Raw genomic sequence first — 22,488 nt, 5'->3', positions numbered from 1 at the left:
TCACATTTGTGTACAGTTCATGTTGCTGATTTTTTTGAGATACTGTTATAGATCTCAATCTCTAAATTTATAAATTACTATATATGATTATCCGATTGCGATACCAATATTTTTATAATAGCTGAAGCTATGAAATAATAATATCATGGCAATGTAATGGAGATAATGTTTTACGAGTAGGTCATAGAGAACTCTAGAGGATATTATGTGATTTTATCTGTTTTATATCAAGAGATATTTTTTTATCTATGTGATTATAAAATCTTAAATCGGCTTTTGAGTTTTAGCTAATTTATATGGTACCTAGTTTTTAAGAAAACAATAAAAAGTGAAATACAAATCGGACATGAGAGTCTTGTATTCAAAAATGTTTACATAATGACTTGAAAAATCTATAAAACGAAATTCAAAATGGTTTATGAAACAATTCCCCGAACAGTTCGGATTATCTTGCTTGGCGAACCGTCAGTGGGTAAAACATCATTAATACTCTCACTGGTTACTGAAGAATTTGCAGAAAATGTGCCCCCTAAAGCAGAAGAAATAACAATCCCTGCTGATGTTACCCCAGAGCAAGTACCGACGAACATCGTCGATGTATGTCGTAAGTACATGAAAATGAAGACTATTTGTAATAATTTATGATTGTGCGATCATGATATGTATCTAACACCTCTTTTTTTAAAGTAACCGAACAAACTATTGAACAAGTTGCGGAAGAGATTGAAAAAGCACATGTTATATGTATAGTTTTTTCGGTGGATAGACAAGAAACCTTAAATAAAGTTGCTTCTTATTGGTTACCCTTTGTAAGAGACAACTGCCCAGATGATTACCGGAAACCTGTTATTCTCGTTGGAAACAAAATAGATCTAATAGATTATTCCATCATTGATGTAAGTTTATATTTCATTAATCTTTATACGTAATATTAGCCCGTCGATATAAAATCATATAACATTTTAGAACATCTGGGACATTGCTGAGGAATACCCGGAGGTAGACAGGTGCATAGAATGTTCAGCAAAAACCCTAACAAATGTTTCAGAAATGTTCTATAATGCACAAAAAGCAGTATTACACCCAATTCATCCTATTTACTCAATAGAAGAACAGGAGGTACAGTAAATGAATAATATTGTTTTTATTTATACTGAATACACTTCATTTGTTACAAATTATTTAATTTTAGCTTACAGAAAGATGTAAAAAAGCTCTAACAAGAATATTTAAAATTTGTGACATTGATGGAGATGGTGTATTAGATGATTATGAAATAACAATATTTCAAAAGAAATGTTTCGATACACCTTTACAATTACAGGTATTCATAGCAATATAGATCTCTTTATGGTAAAAAAATTGTAAATATTTCAATGATTTTTTTTTAATGATGTTTCAGGTTTTAGATGAAGTAAAATCAGTAATTGCACAAAACATAGCTGGAGGTATAGAGAATGAATGTATTACTATGAAGGGATTCATTTTCTTGCATTGTCTGTTTATACAAAGAGGGAGAAATGAGACAACCTGGACAGTCCTGCGTAAATTTGGTTATGATGAAAGCTTAGAATTGATGCATAGTTATTTATATGCTAAGTATGTTTGTAATTACTTATTTGTGATAATGTCTTAACATTTTTTTCAAAGTTGTATATCATAAAAGGTTTATGTTCAATTTATTTTACAGCATAAAAGTTCCTGTAGGATGCTCTACAGAGCTTTCCTATAAAGGGCAGCAATTTTTAACACAATTATTTGAAAAATATGATCGAGACAGGGATGGTATGCTAAATCCAACTGAAATAAAGAATGTCTTTTCTTGCTGTCCCCGTATACCGTGGCACAACTTACGTTATACAGTTCCAACTAATGATAAGGTACTTACTTGTAAATAAATATTCACAATGAAGAATTTAAATATTATTGTGAATAAGGCCTGTATGTTACCATAAGTATTTTTTCACCAGGTATATTTTTTACACTTTTTAAGGTATCTAAAATGCAATGGCATTTTTTATAAACATTGTTTCATTGTCAGTGTTTTTACATGTACATGTTTAGCGCAATAAGACTGATCATTTAATGATGATAATCCATTCACAATATCCACATATCAGCTAGGTGGCTAATTTAACAAAATATGTTAATGTCCTCAATAAAATGTTTTTGTTGTTCAGCTGTTTACTTTAATGTGTAAGAGTTGGTAACTGAGACAGAAAAGTGGACCTATAAAAAATATGAAGCCTAAAACTGATTGCACCATTAATAACTTATTTCATCATACATAGATTGCATGCATGTTGAACTAAGTTATGCATTGTTGATATTTTATACAAAGAGTACTAGTTAATCATGGTCAAAATTGTTTGAACCATTTTATTTTTTTGAATCATTTTATGTTATATCTGAAACCCACTACAGAAGTGTAAGATAGGTATCAATATAAATGTTTTGAATAGAAATAAGATGTCATAGAATTAAAATGTTTGCTTTCAGGGTTTTCTAACTCTACAAGGCTGGATGTGTCGTTGGACTTTAATGACGTTACATGATTTGCAGAGTACAAGTGCTTACTTAGCTTATTTAGGCTACAATTTTCTTGAAAATGATACCCAAAAATCAGCCATACATAGTAAGTATTAAAACAAATATGTATTATAAAGTATTATTGGTTAGCATTACCCTAAAGTGAAACTGATACTAGCTTATAGCTTATGTTTCTTTTCAGTTACCCGAGATAAGAAAGTTGATATTGCTAAAAAACAGTCAAGTCGAAATGTATACCAGTGTCATATTATTGGTCCAAGATCATGTGGCAAAACATCCATATGTCGAAGTTTTTTAGGCATAGCACATAAGGTATGTATTTAATAATTATTATATAAATATAATAATGTGAATTCAAGTTCTACTACCTGATTGCTTAGGTTCATGTCTAGTTTTATATATAAAATAAGAGTCTGATCGGTTTCTATGTCATAGCCTCTGTCTTCAAGTTCAGCTTTCATTTATTTCATAAGTCATAGCTACAACATAATTTATTACAGAAAATAAAACCAACTACGTACGAAAGAGGTGACAATAACACGGAAAATAATTGTTGCATAAACACGGTGCTCGTGTATGGACAAGAAAAGTATTTAGTTCTGAGGGAGATTCCCATAACCCGCGTGTCGGATCCACTGCAGCCTCACGAAGTTAACTGTGACGTGGCTTGCCTCGTTTATGATATCGCCGCCACTAGATCATTTGAATATATTGCTAGAATATATATTGTGAGTATTTACCAAGAGATATTTTATCGAATTTGTTTCATAACCTCACTATCAATGTGCGTCATGTTTCTAGATGTATCTTATATTTCTAAATTAAGAATAAAAAATATAATTTCTTTAATATTATTTTCTTATTCTAGAAATATTTTGCTGAAAGTCACATTCCTGTTTTAATTGTTGGAACTAAAGGTGAAAATATAATGATGAGACAGGAATATATTTTACAACCGGACGTGTTTTGTAACAAATATCAACTTCTACCTCCGCAATTTTTTAATATCAAAGAGAACAAGCACGATGTTTTTGTAAAGTTGGCGACTATGGCTGCATTTCCGTAAGTATTGTCTACGTACACAAAAAATATATTTTGCAATAGATTTATATTTTCATGAATCGGTGTGTAAGAGGAATTTGGTTAGTTAGGAAGCTAATTTAGATAAAAAATATATAAAAAAGGAAATTTCACAAACGTTCAAGTCGCCTATGTTAGAGTTCAATTTATAAAATTTAAATGTCTATCATAATTAATATAATTATTATATCAATCCATTGTCAAACAATATTTTATTATAAAAAAAAATTGTTTTGTCAGTGATTATTTGTATCTTATCAATATTTAGAATTTTATTGAACGTAGATCGGGAAATTAAATTGGTCCCTGTCTAATTTAACAATGTTTACAATTCGTAATAAATATTTTAATTTAAAAGTAATGTTATTTATGTGTTATTTAAGTTGATAACTTTGATTATAAAAAATATTATCAATGCAGTTTTGGTGAATATAAAAAATTACCACTGTGATATTGTTAATATCGCATAATGGCAGGTCTTATAAATTCGGGGGTATTCCATTACGGTATTTTTTAAAATATAAAGCATAAAGGTGATTAGGAATATCTAAAGGTCAGTGGTCACCTCTGTCATCTATTAGACTTTAGTACTATCAAAGCTCCGTTAACCACAACCTCTAATATTTAGAGATCCCTTATGTCTGTAAAATAAATAACTAATTCACCTTTAAAAATAGAAAGAAATCTCTAAAGACCACAGACGACAATAACTGATGAATGGAGGTCTGTCAAAAGTAAAAAAAAAACATATTTTGCATATTTTTTAAAGGTAAATTTATTCATGAGCTATATCGAATATTTGCTGTGATGCTTAATTTAAATAGAACATAATTATGTGTTAATATTTTTAACCTGTTATTTTAATTGTATCTTGGTCAGTCAATTTCAAGCTGCTTGGATTTTATTCAGCAAACACAGGTTGGTATTACTATAATTTTCAAGTCTAAATTTCTGTAAAGATGCTACATAAAATGCATTCATTTTGTAATTAATTTGAATTTACATTTCAGTACAATCTTTTTAAATTATAATTTATAATACTAATCTATGAAAATACATTATTCATAAAAAGAGAGTTGCTAAGAAGAAGTAGTCAACAAATCATATATAATTTATCAATTTTTCTTTAATAATGTTAATAGTATTAAAATTTTAGTTTAACACTGCTCACTTATGTCGATAACAAGTTTTGCTTTTCAGGCATCTAAAGCATTTTGCGAGTTTGGCGGGAGAGAACTCGTCGTGGTGGAAAGCTGGTATCGGGGTTGCCGCAGCGACTATTATGGGCTTCATGCTTCTCAAGATGTTGAATTTCCAACGACGGTAGATTTTGACATATGTATTGGATATATTGAAACTTGCCAATTAATAATATAGGCGTGTGATACGTGAGAAATATCTTTAAATAAGTAGATCTTATGAGTATCCAATACAAACCAAAGATATGTAATGCAATGCGTTCATAAATTATTATTACTTTTTTGTTGTAAATAAAATGTTTTAATTTAAAAGATGTTTTAATTTAACTATAGTATATATAATTATTTTATATATTATCATTGTAATTTAATTATAAAATGAGAATTTTCTTCTCTATAAATTATGTAATAAATAAAAGACTTCATGAAATAAAATTACTAAATTAATTACTTAAGTTTGAGAATGATTAAATGACAACTGTTATTATTATTAACAATCACATGGAAATTAAAAGATAGCAAAAAATAGTTTATATATGAAATAAAATATAAAGAGAAGGAGAGAGAAAGATCGCCTGGAGGGGACAGAGCGCTTTTTCCTTAGGTGATATTTTCTATTGTAAGCCGCATAAAAGAACTTCGTTCCAATAAGAATAGATAAATATAATTAATTTAATACTTTTACGAATAATATTTGATGTCCCGTTTCAGAGTCAATTAGAAGAATCAGTAAATCTACTGGAACATTAATTAACAATATACTCACCAGTTGCGTACCGTTTTTCTTAAATATGTTAAGTTGCGATCATTTTGATCAGCTGTTGTCTTCATGTAATTCTCAAATAAAAAAGGCAATTGGGAATTAAAACAAATATTTTACAAGTAATACTACGGCACAACTCACATTTACATTGATTTAATATTTACTTTAAGACGGTTAAATGAAGGAGATTTCTCACATTTAATATTCGAGCGACTGTCGACATTTACTAAAGAGGTTGTATGGTTGGTGGTATGATTTTTTCTTTCGTTACGGCTATGTTAGTGTCTACTGTAACATTTGTTTATCAAACGAACGAAACATTAGAGGTAAACATAACACAATTTCCAATATTTACCTATGTAAAAATAAAAGAAGATTCTTTTATCTTCATTTGAGTTGCTAATGGCAAATGCCGAGGGCACGTCATTAATTCGAAACTACCACTCATTGGTGTTAGCGCTGTCGTCCCTTTTAAACTTTTTAGTGAACTGTAATACTTTATTCATATACATATTTAAAATCAAACTAAAAGAACCGCGGATGCTCAGTGTTTAGAATGCGTGCGTCTTAACCGGTGAGTGTGGGTTCAAATCCTTACCAGCACCACCAAATTGTCATATGCTTTTTTATTATTGTTTATAATTCATTTTGTGCTCAGCGATGAAGGAAAACATTGCTGTGAATCCACACGAGCATCTGTATGCTGTAATATACGCAAAAATCATCAATCAGACGCTTCAATTAATAACCTTTCAAAGTTTCCAAAAGTCGTCCGCCATTGTAGCTTTTATCTTTTAAGATCTTACCCTGTTTATATGTCATTTTAAACGATAACTTTTTTAAAATAAATTAATATTAAGTTATTACACTTTTATGTATGTATAATAAATAATATTAGCAATATTAAATTATTTAATATACAATTTTTATCCATATTTAGTAATACCACAGGTTTACCAATTTTCAATTTTATTCGTACATATATAATTCAGATTTTCAGCATATAAATAAATCTCAATCACTTTTCGGTGTCAGTTATTGTTCAGATCAAAATGACCCGTCCTAAATTGAAGTACATATCACGCGTATTATATTGTGCACATTATTATCGGTAAGGGTAATGACGATAGATAGTTTGCAAGGACATTTGCGATTTTCAGGTACATGTTCAGTTGACCTGTCTCATGGAACAAGACGAATTAAAAGAGAACCTACAAACATGACTAGGTATAGATACCACGCACTCAGCAGATATTCTACCGCCAAATAGCAGTGAAAAGTATAGTTGTGTTCAGGTTTGAAGGGTGAGTAACCCAGTTGCAGGCACAAGAGACATAACATCTTAGTTCCAAAGATTGATCACGCTGGTGGGATGAAAGGATTTGTTAATATTTCTCACAGTACCATTGTACGGAGCGCTCGTAACCACTAATCATGAGGTGACCTATTTGCCCGTCCTCCTAATTATATCATAAAAAAAAACTTCATTATCTGTTGAAGTTATATATTTTTTTTTAGCATTAGCAGCCCGTAAATGTCCCACTGCTGGGATAAAGGCCTCTCCCTTTGAGGAGAAGGTTTGGAGCATATTCCACCACGCTGCTCCAATGCGGGTTGGCGGAATACACATGTGGCAGAATTTCGTTGAAATTAGACACATGCCTCCTCACGATGTTTTCCTTCACCGCCGAGCACGAGATCAATTATAAACACAAATTAAGCACATGAAATTTCAGTGGTGCCTGCCTGGGTTTGAACCCGAAATCATCGGTTAAGATGCACGCGTTCTAGCCACTGGGCCATCTCGGCTCAGTGGCTAGAACGCGTAGGTAGAGCATAAGACTCTTATATATTTGACTGTTGGAATATTAAGAAGTTTCCTACACGTCTAAAATAAAACAGTTTTTTTGATTACCACTTTATTTTGTTGACATATTTATAGAAGAACACCACAGGATAGAAATATTTAAAAAGTAGTAATAAAATTATATCTTTGACAGATTCATACACACTATTTTACTATTCCTATTTTCAAATTATAAGTTTTAGTTTACTAACTTTATTTATTATATATAAATATAATACATAATTTTATAGTAATTTTGAGGTAAAAAAAAAACAAAAAGATAAGTCCACTTAGATGAATGACTGCAGGAATGGATACATTTGTAATGAAAGTTAAAAATTTTACATTTTTGTGAAGTTTTGTTTGTAATAAGTCAATACATTTAGCATCAGTCACAACAAAATATTAAAACCTAAGTTCAGATTAACACTAAAATAAACTATTTAATAAGGTCTCTGGCGATCTCTGCCTCTGAAAAAAAATGTATGAAATTTAATAATAGAAAAAAGTATTAGGTTACATTAACACATTTAATTTATTTTTAATATTAATTAATAAAAATTACCCTCCATCTCCTCTCATTGCTCCGCCGCCTGCACGATCTCCGCCACCGCCGGAACCGCGCCGATCACCACCACGGTCACCACTGCGATCGGGACGGCTGCCCCAGCCGCCTCCACCTCCACCACCTCCTCCACCTCGTCCACCGCCACGGCCTCCACCGCCACGACCGCCTCTTCCTGGTGGTCCACCTCCACCACCACCTCCGCGGCCACCTGATGGAGGTCCACCACTACTGCCCCCATTGCCGCCACCGTTGCCTCCACCACCCGGTTTCTCTTCGTTGCATCGGTTGCAAGCTTTTCGCCACGAGAAGTTAGTATTTCCACAGCTTGGATTAGGACATCTCCAGTCACCAGCGCGATTTCCTGAAGGTGGACCACCGCCTCGACCACCGCCCATGCCGCCACCGCCACCCCCTCCGCCGCCGCCACCACCACCTCCGCCTCCGTCACCACCACGACCGCCGCCACCACCGCCTCGGCCACCGCGGAAACCACCACCGCCACCGCCGCCTCCTTTTCCACCGCCCCAAGTATTCTGTCTTTGTGCTAGTGACACTTTTATCGTTGCTCCATTAAAATCTTTTCCATCAAACCACTGTATAGCAGATGAAGCAGCATTGGAATCTTCATAGGTCACTGTTGCTTCACCCTTAGGTTGACCTGTAGCTTTATCTTTATACATCCACACTTTGGGTCTTTGTGTTTTTTTGTCTGTCTGTAAAAATAATTAAATTCAATTAATTTGTTTAATTATTGTATAATTATAACGCAATAAATTGACAAATGATGAGTAATCTCTATTCTTTCAATCTGATGGGACTGCAAATTCATCCAGACCGAAAATAATTTTAGACACACAACCAACTGTTTTAAGTGCTTTCTGAGGCACGGGAGTGTGCACACTTCTAACTTCCAGGCTACAGGTTTTTAAATGATTTAAATAAGTTTTTATTCTATATTCACAAACATATAGGTCTAACTATACCTACAGTTTAATATGTATTTACAATTAGGATATATGGAATGTTTAGATTTATTTTACTTCTGGAAAATGTGTTGCATATTGCATATAAAAACACTGAATTATGGAGAACAAACTGCGTTAGTAATTTATCACAGTATATAATTGCACTTATATTTGCACTACGAGTTAATTTATTTACATTTTTAACATGTTTATAATTTCTTATCTCATATTACCTTTATGATACCTATTGCACCAAAGAATTGACAAAGTTCATCTTCAGTTGTAGATGGGTTCATCCCCTGTATGAAAACAGTATCTTCTTGAGTTATCATGTCTCCACCACCACCTCCTCCTCTATCACCGCCAAATCCACCGCCGCCACCTATAAACAATATATAAATTAATTTCAATTGCACTACAAAATAAATATGACAATAGACCATTTTCCTATTTCTTTCCTATTTCTAGCGTAATCACTTTTAACCCATTCATACATAACATTATCTTAATGTGTGACAATACCCAATATTGCATGTTGCTTGAGAATTTAAAAACGACAATGTGTTGAGGAACATGCAGTTCATTTAAAAAATTTATTTACAGTTACACTATCAGAAGAATTAAAGTAATCCACTAAACCACTGTTTACTTTACGACGAAAAGACAATGTATCATTCTATTTTAGCAGTGATACATTTAGTAAAGTTATTTTAAAGCACAGGGCTGCCAAAATATATACAGTGTTTCTGGTATACTTTAAAGAATTACTGTAGCCTATGTTTTAAACATATGTTCTAAATAGAATGTAGCATGACAGTATTTACTTGGTATAAATTACCAATGGATTTTATTTAAATAATAAAACACTTATCCAGCTGCTGACAGTTGTAGAATACTCCAAGTATAATATAAAAATTACGAATGTTTAGTCAATGATTACCTTGCACCCTTTAATTGTACATCATAAGTAATATTTTTATACCTTAATTTTAAACCTGATAATAAAACACCCATAATTATCTCATTATCCACCTTTATAAGACCACTTGCAAGTGGAATATTATTAACTTATTTTAATCACCTAAATGAAACCTTGTGTTAATTGACACTTAAATAATCTAGTGAAAGAAGAATTTTTAATGTTAACTGTAACATTTACTTTGTATATAAGTATTGGTGTATAATCTAACCCTCTTCTCAGTTACATACCAGAAAATCTGTTTCAATTCCATAAAATTATGAAATATATAAAAACCCATAATTACTGGGTTTCAATCCTGATGAGTTACACTTACTGTTTTTTTAAAACCCAGTTTATAAAATTAGATACCCTAAGTAGTGAAGGAAGACAATTTGTCAACAGCCAAGAAGTGAAGTACATAACATCTAAATTAATTTATTTGGCAGCCCTTAAAAATTACAAATTAAAAATATGACAACAGCACCAATCGCTCATAAGCGAGGAGCTTTACCTTTATTATAACCACCCCCCCTGCCGCCGCCACTAAAACAACAAAAACACCATTTAGTTCACACTGGGCAGGCTGGGGGCACACCTTATGATGCACGCAGATTGAAACTAAGGCCATTTTTATGATTGACCATTTCGATGTTGAATCCTTTTCTTTTGCATTATGTAATACCTTGATACCTTGAAAATCTTAGAACAGTTTTTGATGTCAAACACATTTACGCATTCTTTGTAAGTCATGCACATGAAAAATCTTAAAAAAGTGTCTTAGAAACTTAATTAAGTCATTGAACCAAACTTCATTATTTATGTATAAAAAATTACATTTAGTAAATTTTTATATACAAATTCATACCAGTAACACTTTTTCAAGATTTATGATTAAGTGATATAAATTCTAAGATTCAACAAGTTTTCATAAATAAGGAAAAATAGTGTGTTCGTTAATGCACCAAAATTTAGCTAAGACAATGTTTATTTCAGGAGAGGATACTAGCCATCGAAAATATTCCCTTATCTGTAAAAGTGTAACAACTACCATTTAATTTTACCATTTGCTGATAGTGACAGTCAAAATGAGGTAAGATGTGACATTAAACCCTACTACATGTTTCAAAAAAATTTAGTAACTATCACAAGTCAATGAGAACAAATAAAACCATAAAATCAATTATGCATTAAATGTACCATACATATAATTTTAAGTAGGACAGTTAAGTCCTAAATATCCTAGCAAATCTGACTATTGTTAACAATTTATTTAGAATAAACACTATAACACCATATATTTCGAAAAATGTTTTTTTCTGAAAAGTATTTTTTTTAATTTCCCAAAATTAATCTATAAATTTCATAAACACACATTTGAGTTTTATAATCATACCATGTATAGATGTCCCACTCTGATGGATAAAAAAATGCTCAGGTTATATATGCATCAATAACTGCAGGTAAAATAAGCGATGAAAACTGTGTTGCCTATGTCTAACAATATATTTGAAGACATAATTAAGTTGATAAAAATGTATATGACCAGGTTTCTTTATGTCAAAGATTAACTTATAGATTACTTCTGAATAAAAAATGTTTGCCAACACTACCAATAAAGAAATTAGTTCACACACAATCAAAGTAGATGTTGAAATGTTTATGTAGCAAAAACCTTAATAATATTAAGTCCAACTATAAACTTTGATCATAGTAATACCAAAATAATATTGCCATTGCAGTTTGCATTAGGTAATATGTACATCAATAATATCTTAAGCTTGGTCTGTTACGAAAAAATGTGGTAATGAAGTAGGATAGTGACAGTAGCAACATGAATAAATTAGTAGCACATTTACTATAATTAAAACACACAAAGAGCCCTATTATTACTACATTATATCTATAATGCAGTATCACTTGAAATATCTAACTTAACGTGTAATATTTAATATACTGTGATAAGTTTTCAGTTACCTCTTTTGAATATTTATTTGCAAACCTTATAGTAAACTAATGCATTTAGCAAAAGACATTTCCAGTATTACAAATTATTTAGATATTCTTTAACATGCACATGTAGTTTTCTGCTGTTAGGCTGATTTTTGAAAGGAGAAATAAGAATTTCATATGAAAACACCATTATATTAAACATTTACATCTGATTGAATGAAAAAGGAATACCTTTTTATATTATTATAATTGAATATTACAGTTTTGAAAAATAGCTTTAACTACACCACAACTTCCAAGAGTTTTCACATATAACCATGTTCAAAAGAAATTTCTTTTGCTGCTGGTGCTGTAATTACAGCATTCCAAATTACAATAAAGTTTAACCACATGTACATTGTAATTCAATCCTAAGTATATAGTATTTCAATATTCACCTTAATTGTAAATTAATTTTCAAGTGAGTATTAATTAAGTTTCAGATCCCTTTATGTTTATTTTTTATCTTAACCATAAAGTTGTTAACCTACTTAGCCGCTGAACACTGCTGCTTTCAATCATTAAATAAATTGAATTTGCTTTATGTCTGTACTCTTGATTTAATAAGTGTTTATTTAAAAATAAAATTAATAATAATTCAAGAAGATGCTTACCCATAGCCACCATCTCTATTCCCCCCGTCTCTATTGTAGCTTGATCTATCACCTCCACCATATCCTCGGTCACCCCCAGAGTAGCCACTTCCTCCTCTGTCTCCTCCATAGTTAGAGCCACTACCACGATCACTGCCGCCGTAGTTGCCGCTACCCCGATCGCTGCCCCCATAACTGCTTCCACGATCGCTATTACCGTAGTTACTTCCTCCACGATCATTTCCACTCACGTTGTAGTTGTTACCATTATTTCGGTCGTATCCCCCGCTTCCATAATTGGACCCAAAATTTTGACCGAAATTGTTATCTTGTTGACTTGCTCCATAATTACTTCCACTCCCACCTATGAAATTATTTTTTTTTATAAAAAATCATGACAATTATAATAAGCGAGTTAATATACCAGTAACTTTACTCACTGCCTGAACTTTGCTGATTCCAGGCAGGGCCGGAATTTTGCCCAGAATAGCCGCTTGGGTTATAATTTCCTTGTTGCTGTCCTGGATTGTAACTACTCTCACTCGAGCTTAAAGTCGGAGGAGGAATCGAATATTGAGCGGGATAGCCGCCTCCACCACTATAATCACCAGACGCGTAAGCTAAAACCAACATAATTGTGAGTTTAAAATGTTTTGTTTTCAATTAAAGTTATAAAAAATATATAATGCTTACGGTCACCCATTTTGCGGTTTCACTTTCGGTGATAAAAATTAATATTGATCCTTTGAATTCATAAAATTAGAGTACTTAATACAAAAGAGTATAGAATCTCAAACTAATGCGGTGCCGCACACGAAATCGAAATACATAAATTAATGGCCGACGGAAACACGACGGTGACAGTAGTATAGCGTTAAGGAAAAGGAAACGAATGATAGAAAATCTGGTCTATGACTGATAATAAACATAAATAATAGAGGGATGCGGAAGCTAGCAGTAATTAGTAAACCAGTTTTTCTGTACGAAGTTTATGTTGTTTATACTCTTATAGTGCGATTTAAAAAGTGCCATTGAAAAGAAGAATATACAGTTTCCACTTTGCAAAATAACATTAATAAATATATTAATAATTTAAAGCACATTTTTTTTATTCATATTTTCAAAGATCCGAACTAAAGAAGAAATGTAATATTAAATCTAGCTGGTAATAGTTATTTATGTATTCGTCGGCTTTATTCTAGAATCTAGAGCCTAGCGCTAAAGCGCACTGGAGCGGGAGTCGGAGCCAATGCCCAGAGCGGTAAAATTAAGTAGATGTGAAAAAAATATATCTTGTTAAATGTTATAGGTCACTTTATTATTGTATTGTCACTTTATTATTAATTCTTTAAGTTAATTAAAGCAAAGTTATCTTATGGTTTTGTCATTTATGTATCAGACATTACTATCGAAAATGCTTTTACAATCTTCTATAATTTGAACAATTAAAAAAATATGTATATCTATAATTCTTTTGCTATTAATGGATCATTTTATTTATTTGAAATTTGTGTATCGAAGCTATTCACATAAGTTGGCGCCATTTTTAATCGTGCCCGACTGAGCATTAAAATTGAATCCGGCCGCAAGAAATTATCGGTTATGACTAATTATATACTACTTTCCTTTTGTATTAAACTAATGGGACACGTAGTTACAAAATAAATGTAGGCGGCAGGCAGTTAAGCACTGAAACTGATAGAACAAGATTATTCTTCATGCGAAAATGGTTTTATATACGGGAATAGAGTAATAATAATACTAATATAATACTTTGAAAGAACGAAATAATATTCGGTAGACTAAAACGGAATTAAAGGGACATAGACATCCGATTTCATTAGGCGCTATTTTCAATTTATTCTGGTAATCTAATTTAAAATCGGATTTCGTAATTTCAGGTGATATCCTGTAGCTATAGTAGCACCATACTGGCATTTTATTATTACATATATTTTGGCTGACACTTTTTAAGGTGAGATAATTTTCGTAAGTCTACAATACTCTATGTATTTCCAACGTAGGATTTTTTTTGAAGATCACAGATAAAATAGGGACATTGTGTTAACCTAATAATTTTACCTCAATAAATATAATTACATCTTATTTATTTTTAATTATCTGATACAACTCATTCCTCAACTTTGATGGTTGAAAGTTGATGGTATCACCGATAATAGATGATAATACGCTAGCAATCTGCTTATACAAACTATAAATGTGTTTATGACATATTTGCATTTTTTTATATATATTTTTTAATTAATAAAGTTTAGTCTAATGTTACAGTAGAAAATTAGTCGCTAGAGTGAGTCATAGAGGTGTAAAATGAGTAAAATAACAGTAAAGGTATTGTAGATAATGTTGTTAAAGTAAAAGATGAAAAGGGATTTAAGATTTTTATTTTTTTCTGCAGTTAATGTTGGAAATTAAATGGACAATAATAATAAACAAAGCCCATTGAAAATTTAAATTCTCAGTTCAGTTATATCTAACATGTTTCTTGATTCTTCTTCTTTTGTCGTTTCATGAGATATACTTGTTAAAAGTTACTAAATAAGACCTTATGAAATGTTGATATATCTGGTTCCACATTTGAGTTTGTGCTGTACAGTGCAGGCTTGTTACTGTTCCTAAAAATTTTTATCATGATATATTAAAAAGATACAACATTACCGCACAAAATATAAATTTTGGATTAAATTTACTATCAGTAACTATTTAATATACTATATTATACCTAGTGGCAGCAGATGTTGAACGGGGCGTGACAAGAAGACAATTCATTGGCTGTCCATCCAATTGCCTATTGTGATAGAGATCTACAGCTCTCTGGGCATCTTCAACACTTTTATAAATTATTTCTGCTGTTCCTGGTCGAACCAATCGTGATTCTATCATGCCGCCAACGTCACCAAATAATTCCTATAATAAAATTGTTTTTGTTTATTATATTAATATACAATATACAAATTATTGAAAAATAAATTGCATCCATATGAATTAGTAATCAATTGGAAATTAGTATTTGTACAGATATTTTAAAGTAAAGCTACTTATTTTGCATTAACATAAATGTTGTTGACAAACCTTATGAAGTTATGATTTGTCTATTTACCTTAATAATTTAAGCTTACACAATGTTATTCTCAGAATGCATTACAATATAGGGAAATATGCATGTTTGGAATAAAGCTTTTATAAGCTCTGACTGCAAATTCTGTCAATTGTAACTACAATGTTGACTAGTTTGTTGTTGATTTATTTACAGTTTATTTTAGTAAGTAATGACATTCAAAGACCCAATATTTGAATTTTTGTTGTATGTTTATGTGCATTGGTTATTGTGTAGTAATTTGCATTTTATTTGATAAGGTTCATAAAATGAGAAGATTAAAATCTTACTTCAATATCTCCACCTGTCACTGTGCTGCGTAAATTACTCACAATAATTCTATATTCGTGAGGTTTATCCAATTTTTCAGTTTTATTTTCAATTCGTAAGGCCGCCATAGGTCTCTTTTTCAAAATTGATGGAGGTCTTGGTGGACTTTTTTCTTTTTCTACTATGGTAGTTCTTAAAAATAAATTAAAAAAAAAACAATATTATTTTTTATCTGTGGCAACAAAAGTTTGATATAGTTAACTCATGTGCAATTAAATTTTACAATTATAATGAAACTAAACAGATATATTAGATCAGCGTTGCAGAACTATCGATAGTTGACCTCGAAAACTATTCATCATATCGATAGTACTATCGATAGTATCGCTAGCTCTTTGTAAGCAATACTATTGATACTATCGATACTATCGATAGACTATCGGTACTATCTCTAACACCTTAACTATCGATAGTCTATCGATAGTGGACTATCAATATGCAACACTATATTAGATATAGAAAAAAAAATACCTGTTTATTTCATTGTTATGGGTAACAATTTTGAGTTGTAAACTTGCTTTACGGTTAGAAAATGACTTTCTCAATGGCTCATATTCTTCATCCATGGTATTGTCAATAATTTCTAGATCATTTTCAACTGTACGAATTATGGGCTTTAGTGAAGATTTAGCTGTAAAAGGAAAAATATCACAAAGTTGTATATTATCTTATAATAAAAAAAAAATTAAAATTATATCTTTAAATTAAATATTTGCCTAATTATAAATTATATTTTACAATGCGAAAAACAATAAAAATCATTTTAAAATTTTTAATAAAAAAGAATATACCAAAACTCCTAGCTTCAATAGATCTATCACCAATATTTTTTTTATTAGTAAGAGTTTGCTTTCTAAGAGTTTTTGCTGCAAGTGGCTGTGAAACAACATGTCTCGAAGGATCTGTGAACACTGGTAATTAAGAAAAAAAAATTATTACTAAATATATTATTGTCAAATATAAAAAAACTCTGTGACATTTTCAATGGATATTGGGCATATATGCTTTAAATGTAAGTTGAGTATGTTATAAATGATAGTTTTTTAACAATTTTACTAAGTGTCACCTAGACTTAATGAAATTGTTGATTTGAAAATGTAAACATCATCTCAAGTTTAGTTTACTTCTTACAGTTAGTGATAAACAACCTATATTCTGACCACATTACTTGGACCTGTAGGACCTATATATAGGAACAAGTAATGTGTAAGAAATATATAATGACAAATCTTTCTTGTAAGACTGGTATTTAATTAAATATAATATGCATACATATAATATCTAAAATTGGTTTGATATCAGATCAACCCAACATTTGAAGACATGAAAAATATTTTTATTGTATTCTATTTTTCTGATGTGTAGTTTCTATTTTTCCCTGACTACAGAAACTTACATTTTCATCACACCCAAGCAAGCACAAACGGAATAAAAATTTCCTTTATGTTTTAGTGAAAAAAATTTATTGAAATGTTATTGAATGTAATAAGTTAGAAATTTTGCAATTTTACACATCTGACACAGGAGGCCTACTAAAAGCTTAAAAAATAAAATAGGCTGCAAATAAACATCTTTTTTGTATATTAATATACAACTTACCTCTTTCCCGTTTTGTATGAACTTTTATAAATTTTCCATGATTTTGGTTAACTGAACCTCCACATTGTACTTTTCCCATTGCCTGTTTAAATTAAAAAATAAAAATTACATATTTTACCTTAAAGTACATACTTAAAGTACATACTTGAAAAATAAATTACTGAAAAGTACATCATGTATATGGGCTTGTTATTATTTTAGTTTTCTACCTAGCTTAATAAATGTGATTCTATAATAACTATTATTTTTATAAATATAAATACTATCACAAATATATTGCTGTAACTTGCATTACAAGTTTTGAGATATTTTCTATCACCAGCAGAAGTGGTAAAATTTGAATCAAAATTATGACTTTTTTTTAAATATTGTTAATCATTAGTTAAATTATATATATTTTTAACTAATAACATAACCAAGAATATTAGAAACATTATTTGTAAAATTGAAAAACATTTTCTCATTACTCGTTTTGCTCTCATTTGCTCTAATCTTAAGCGTGCATCTTTCTTTCTTGCAAGCTCTGCTAATTTTTCCCTGGCATCGGTGATTTGAGTTCTCTTTTTTGATATAATTTTATTCCTTGCATCAATAATTTTTTGTTTTGCTGGTACAGATTGATTCTTCATTTTTGATTTAGGCCTATAAGCAAAAAAAAACTAGATCACATGTGTCTTCGGGTAAGATATTGCGATAAATACCAGGCATCTTAATAACCTACAATAATATTACATGCCAGATATTCCAAAATAATCAAATCTGACATCTGACTTACATACATAACAACTGAAATACATATAACAACATGTGAAAATACTATAACCGGAGCCAGTTGATCTGAAGCTATAAGGTTAGCAGATTATAGAATTAATATTCTTGAGATTCGTAAAAATTACAATCTGTGACATTCATTTCAAAGAACATTTGTGTGTGCTACTGAGTTTTTTTAGAAAAAAGGTCACTGTTGGTAAAGATAAAATACATTCACCTATAGACAATGATAATATGACACTGTAAAATGTAAAAATCTCTCCTTACATTGTATATGCACCGAAAACAATCAAGTTGTTTTGACTTTTTGTCTCTAATAACAAATAGGATTCAACTTAAAAAATATTTTGATCAATGTGATTGGGGTATTATCGGAAAGTGGAATAAATCTTAAAGTAAATACTAAATGCTAAAGTTACAATTACAACCTGAACATAAACGGATAATATATATTATTTAAAGTTTTATTATTACCTAGAAATTCCCCTCTTCTGTTTTTGTATTATATCATCCAGACTCATATCAACATACGAAGCCATATTTATTGATAGGTTCAAAATAAATTTCTTAGGAATAAGATTTAGTTGTGATATTAAATGTAATAATGAATTAAATCGAAATCTTAAACTATTGTAATTATAATCACTTTAATGTATTCAGTTGGAATTCAGAAAGATGTCTTATATTATAATCAATCAAATAAACTGTCAAAAGTCAAATAATAGCAGTGCTGCCAAGTGAAAGATCAAACACCTACTCAGCGAATATTAAAGATTACCATTCACTATCTTTTAGAGAAAACAACCATTTAAAAAGACTGTGCGGCAATTAATAAAGATCAGGCGTATAATATAAGTATTTATGTCTATTTTCAATTAAAACCAGGTAATGATTTCGGGTAATGATTGCAAATCTCAAGAGCATAATGGTAGGGCTAATTACACATGCAGGGCTGTACATTAATTTACCAGTTCTTGAGATGCTATTTAGTATTTATGGCATTTATCTTGCTGCCGACTGACGGAATGTGCAGAGGTTCTTATAAATGTTGACTTAAAGCACTGTTGGGACTGCCACGTTTCTGCTTCCTGCTTTTTTCAGATAGTTTATACGCAATAATGATAACAACGCAATACATACGCAATAGTGGAAGCTCACACTGTATCCTGAACACGTCAATCAGTAAGATGGAAAATCTAATTTTTGAATACTGGGTGCGGGTACTCGGTGGACAAATCTGAACTCTTCATTGTACACCATATTATAAAAAACCTACCAACCAAGACATACATACCATGCATATAGCAAATTTGTTTATCATACAATATTAAAGTGCAGTTTGTGAGATATTTCATTATTACCAACACAATGTGGATTAACAATATCTGACTACAATGAAATTATAGTAACGCAAAAAATTAATACACATACAGTAAAATTGCTATGGTCTGGTAAATTAGTAAGTACTTTTTATAATATTTTGTAAGATAAACAAAAATATATCTGTGGTGAGCTTAGAACTTATAAAACAGTAAAAGAAAAACTAGGAAGTATACTCTATGGTCAATGACCATTCCCGATTCCATTATTTCCATTCACCACTCTTTGTCACCACTGTGCTTATATTGTCTTTGGTAATGTGTACAATGTCTTTCTTAGTTTAATAATTTAATTCTTCATTGTAAATGTTAATGATGTGTTCAATTATATATTTCTCTACTACATGTTGATTTTAAGGTGCATAAACTATATAAACAATCAATCAAAGAAAATGGATTGTTGAGTTTAAGTCGGACCAAATATTCATGCTATTTGTATTTATAAGGTGATATATTTATCGATCACAGAAAATAAATTATGGAGCAAGAAAGAGAAGAAGGTGAAATGAGTGATGATACAGAAATGCTTGTTGATGACGAGCAATCGTCCCATAAATTGTTGGATAATAAAAGTACTTTGGTATGACATTTTTGTGCAGCTTGGTTTGTTTTTTAGTCTAATTGTGACATCATTATGTGATCGTCTGATTTCAGTTTTATAGAGCCGATAAGGAAGGGCTTATTGTCGAACAGTTAAATAAAGTCGATGCTTCAAAGTTGGAAGATAGAGCTAAAAGATTTGGCTTAAACTTAACTGGGCATAAATTGGTAACACAGAATCAAATTGATGAGCTGTACAGTAACTGTGGAATTGAAAGTGGAAACGAAAGACATTTCCGATTTGATACATTACATTTAAATGGTGTCGGTGGTTTGACCACAAAGGAAATATTTGAATATTTAAAAGATTATAAGCCAGTGTCTTTGGAATGGGTGGGTGCCAATTCATGTAAGTTTTTTTTTTTTATAAATCTATGTCCTACTGTGGGGTTAAGGTCTGCTCTTGAGAAAAAAGGTTAGAGTTTAATTCACAAAGTTTTGACTTATGCGAGTTCCTTTACTGTATATTGTTTTACTGCTTAGATGAAATATAAACACAAATTAGGCATATGAACTATCAGTAGCGTTTACTAAAATATTTGCCCCCACATTCTGTTCCAAGATATCTAATATTCAACTCAATTAGTATTATTTTAGATTTTATAACAGCAATTACATCAGAGTTTTGTTTATTAATTTGTTTTTTTCAGGTAACATTGTTTGTCAAGATAATATATCTGTTGCATTAGCATTGTTAGTGCATTCCCAAGAAATAACTAATGATGATGTCAAGAAGATGTTATTAGAAAAGTCTTCATACCATTGGCGAGAAGGTGTGCCACATTCAAAAAGTGATACAATTTTAATGCGTTTTGCAACAAACAGTGATAAAAAGGTTACAGATAAAATACCAGAGCGAAAAGTTAAAGATACTCAAAATTTCGAAAGTGGTAATAATACTAGTAAGAATCCTTGGGGTGATTTATGTAGATCTTGGGGTGTTTATGATCACCAAGAAATATTTCAAAGAAAATTGACAAAATCTGATTATGAGGATAAGTCTGAAGAACCAACTGAAACTATACAGTTAAAAAATAAAAGGTTAGCAATGAGACTTGGAAAGAGAAATTATAATATTGAAGATGAGGAGGAAAGTAGTGATTCAGATTCAGAATGGAAAAAGAAAATTAAAACTCCCAGAATGAGAATGCATGCTGATGACGAAGAATCAAAACAAGTCAAACTTAACCCCATACATCAAAACATAGATGAGGAAAATGACAACTATGCGCCATTATCTATTGAGGTTATGAATTCCAGAAGTATGTTTATGCCTAAGGAAACAAAAATAGTTTCTGACAAATTCAAATATAAAGAAAGACCTGTAAAAAGTACTCATAAAAATATTCAATCACGACTGGGAGTAAAGGTGGTACAAGATAAATCATATTCTAGTGATGAAAGTCCCTCCAATGGGTTGGATAGTAATATGATGAGCAGGGTACAGAAAGTAGCCAGTAGCACAAAAAACTCTGTGTGGTCTAGATTAGAAGTTAATGATGCAAATGCACCACAGCAAAGTGATTTAAGACAAATTTTGACAACCCGCAAACAAAAATCTGATGACCTAAGGGATAAAATTCGTAAAACAAAGCAATGTAACTTACGAATTGAAATAGATAATAATTATGTTAATGAATAAAGTAATTATGATAACTCTTGTTTTTATTTTACTTCATATTATCTTATATCTTCTTTGTTAAAAAAAAAATATAAAAAACACTCTAAATAAATTATCATTTTAGATACATAATTTCAAAGATTTACTATGTGATAAAGTAAAAAATTTTTTTGTTTCCATTGCTTAGTAGAGTACTGAACAAAACAAAAAATAACTCATCATTCCTATTTAAGCCTTTAGTTATTTAATACGGAAAAAGATTTAAATTTGTAAATGATTTTACATTCAATAAAATAATGAAACCGTCAGTCCATTTACCGCTACAAAATTTTCGACAGTTCGCTTTGTTTTGATGATTGAAAAATATGTCTTATCTAAATCAATCACATGTTGGTCGCTGTATTGGCAAAGTTGAAATATTAAATGTTGCATTAGTTATATCAAAACTCAATTGTGTCAAACAATAAATGTGATACTTTAATAAATTGTTATCTACAAACTCGAAATCTAAGAACGTATTCAAATTGCCGAGGAAAGGCGCTACTAAAATCAGATTTTA

At 30.6% G+C, this 22,488-nt stretch overlaps 4 protein-coding genes across 6 annotated transcripts; 2 read left to right on the top strand and 2 right to left on the bottom strand.

Moving 5' to 3' along the window:
- Positions 1-262: 262 nt before the first annotated feature.
- On the top strand, positions 263-5,135 carry LOC125064866 (mitochondrial Rho GTPase). 3 transcript variants are annotated; one of them, XM_047672157.1, is made up of 12 exons: positions 263-604; positions 688-896; positions 967-1,119; positions 1,193-1,324; positions 1,403-1,599; positions 1,691-1,880; positions 2,500-2,635; positions 2,732-2,862; positions 3,051-3,278; positions 3,419-3,612; positions 4,540-4,548; positions 4,831-5,135. In XM_047672157.1, exons 1-12 carry the CDS (start codon positions 412-414, stop codon positions 4,955-4,957), a joined length of 1,899 nt encoding a protein of 632 aa, XP_047528113.1. In that variant the 5' UTR covers positions 263-411; the 3' UTR covers positions 4,958-5,135. The 3 variants fall into 3 exon arrangements, with proteins under 3 accessions (XP_047528113.1, XP_047528112.1, XP_047528115.1); XM_047672156.1 differs by having other exon boundaries at positions 4,510-4,548; XM_047672159.1 differs by lacking the exon at positions 4,540-4,548.
- Positions 5,136-7,677: 2,542 nt separating this feature from the next.
- On the bottom strand, positions 7,678-13,382 carry LOC125064757 (RNA-binding protein cabeza). Its single transcript, XM_047671958.1, has 7 exons — positions 13,208-13,382; positions 12,955-13,134; positions 12,536-12,878; positions 10,444-10,475; positions 9,205-9,353; positions 8,004-8,719; positions 7,678-7,909 (listed from the first exon to the last, which is right to left on the bottom strand). The coding sequence occupies exons 1-7, from the start codon at positions 13,215-13,217 to the stop codon at positions 7,882-7,884; spliced, it is 1,458 nt and encodes a 485-aa protein (XP_047527914.1). The 5' UTR covers positions 13,218-13,382; the 3' UTR covers positions 7,678-7,881.
- A 1,652-nt stretch (positions 13,383-15,034) lies between these two features.
- LOC125064609 (polymerase delta-interacting protein 3-like) lies at positions 15,035-19,028 on the bottom strand. Its single transcript, XM_047671745.1, has 8 exons — positions 18,804-19,028; positions 18,026-18,200; positions 17,559-17,640; positions 16,751-16,870; positions 16,431-16,590; positions 15,920-16,091; positions 15,255-15,439; positions 15,035-15,147 (listed from the first exon to the last, which is right to left on the bottom strand). The coding sequence occupies exons 1-8, from the start codon at positions 18,866-18,868 to the stop codon at positions 15,057-15,059; spliced, it is 1,050 nt and encodes a 349-aa protein (XP_047527701.1). The 5' UTR covers positions 18,869-19,028; the 3' UTR covers positions 15,035-15,056.
- Positions 19,029-19,936: 908 nt separating this feature from the next.
- Positions 19,937-21,964, top strand: LOC125064548 (nuclear cap-binding protein subunit 3-like). The gene is made up of 3 exons (XM_047671648.1): positions 19,937-20,288; positions 20,363-20,657; positions 20,959-21,964. Exons 1-3 carry the CDS (start codon positions 20,187-20,189, stop codon positions 21,948-21,950), a joined length of 1,389 nt encoding a protein of 462 aa, XP_047527604.1. The 5' UTR covers positions 19,937-20,186; the 3' UTR covers positions 21,951-21,964.
- Positions 21,965-22,488: the final 524 nt, after the last annotated feature.

The sequence above is a fragment of the Vanessa atalanta genome, chromosome 6 (assembly GCF_905147765.1).
Source record: "Vanessa atalanta chromosome 6, ilVanAtal1.2, whole genome shotgun sequence".
Taxonomy (NCBI): Eukaryota; Metazoa; Arthropoda; class Insecta; order Lepidoptera; family Nymphalidae; genus Vanessa; species Vanessa atalanta.
This window is presented reverse-complemented; position numbering and strand designations above follow the sequence as displayed.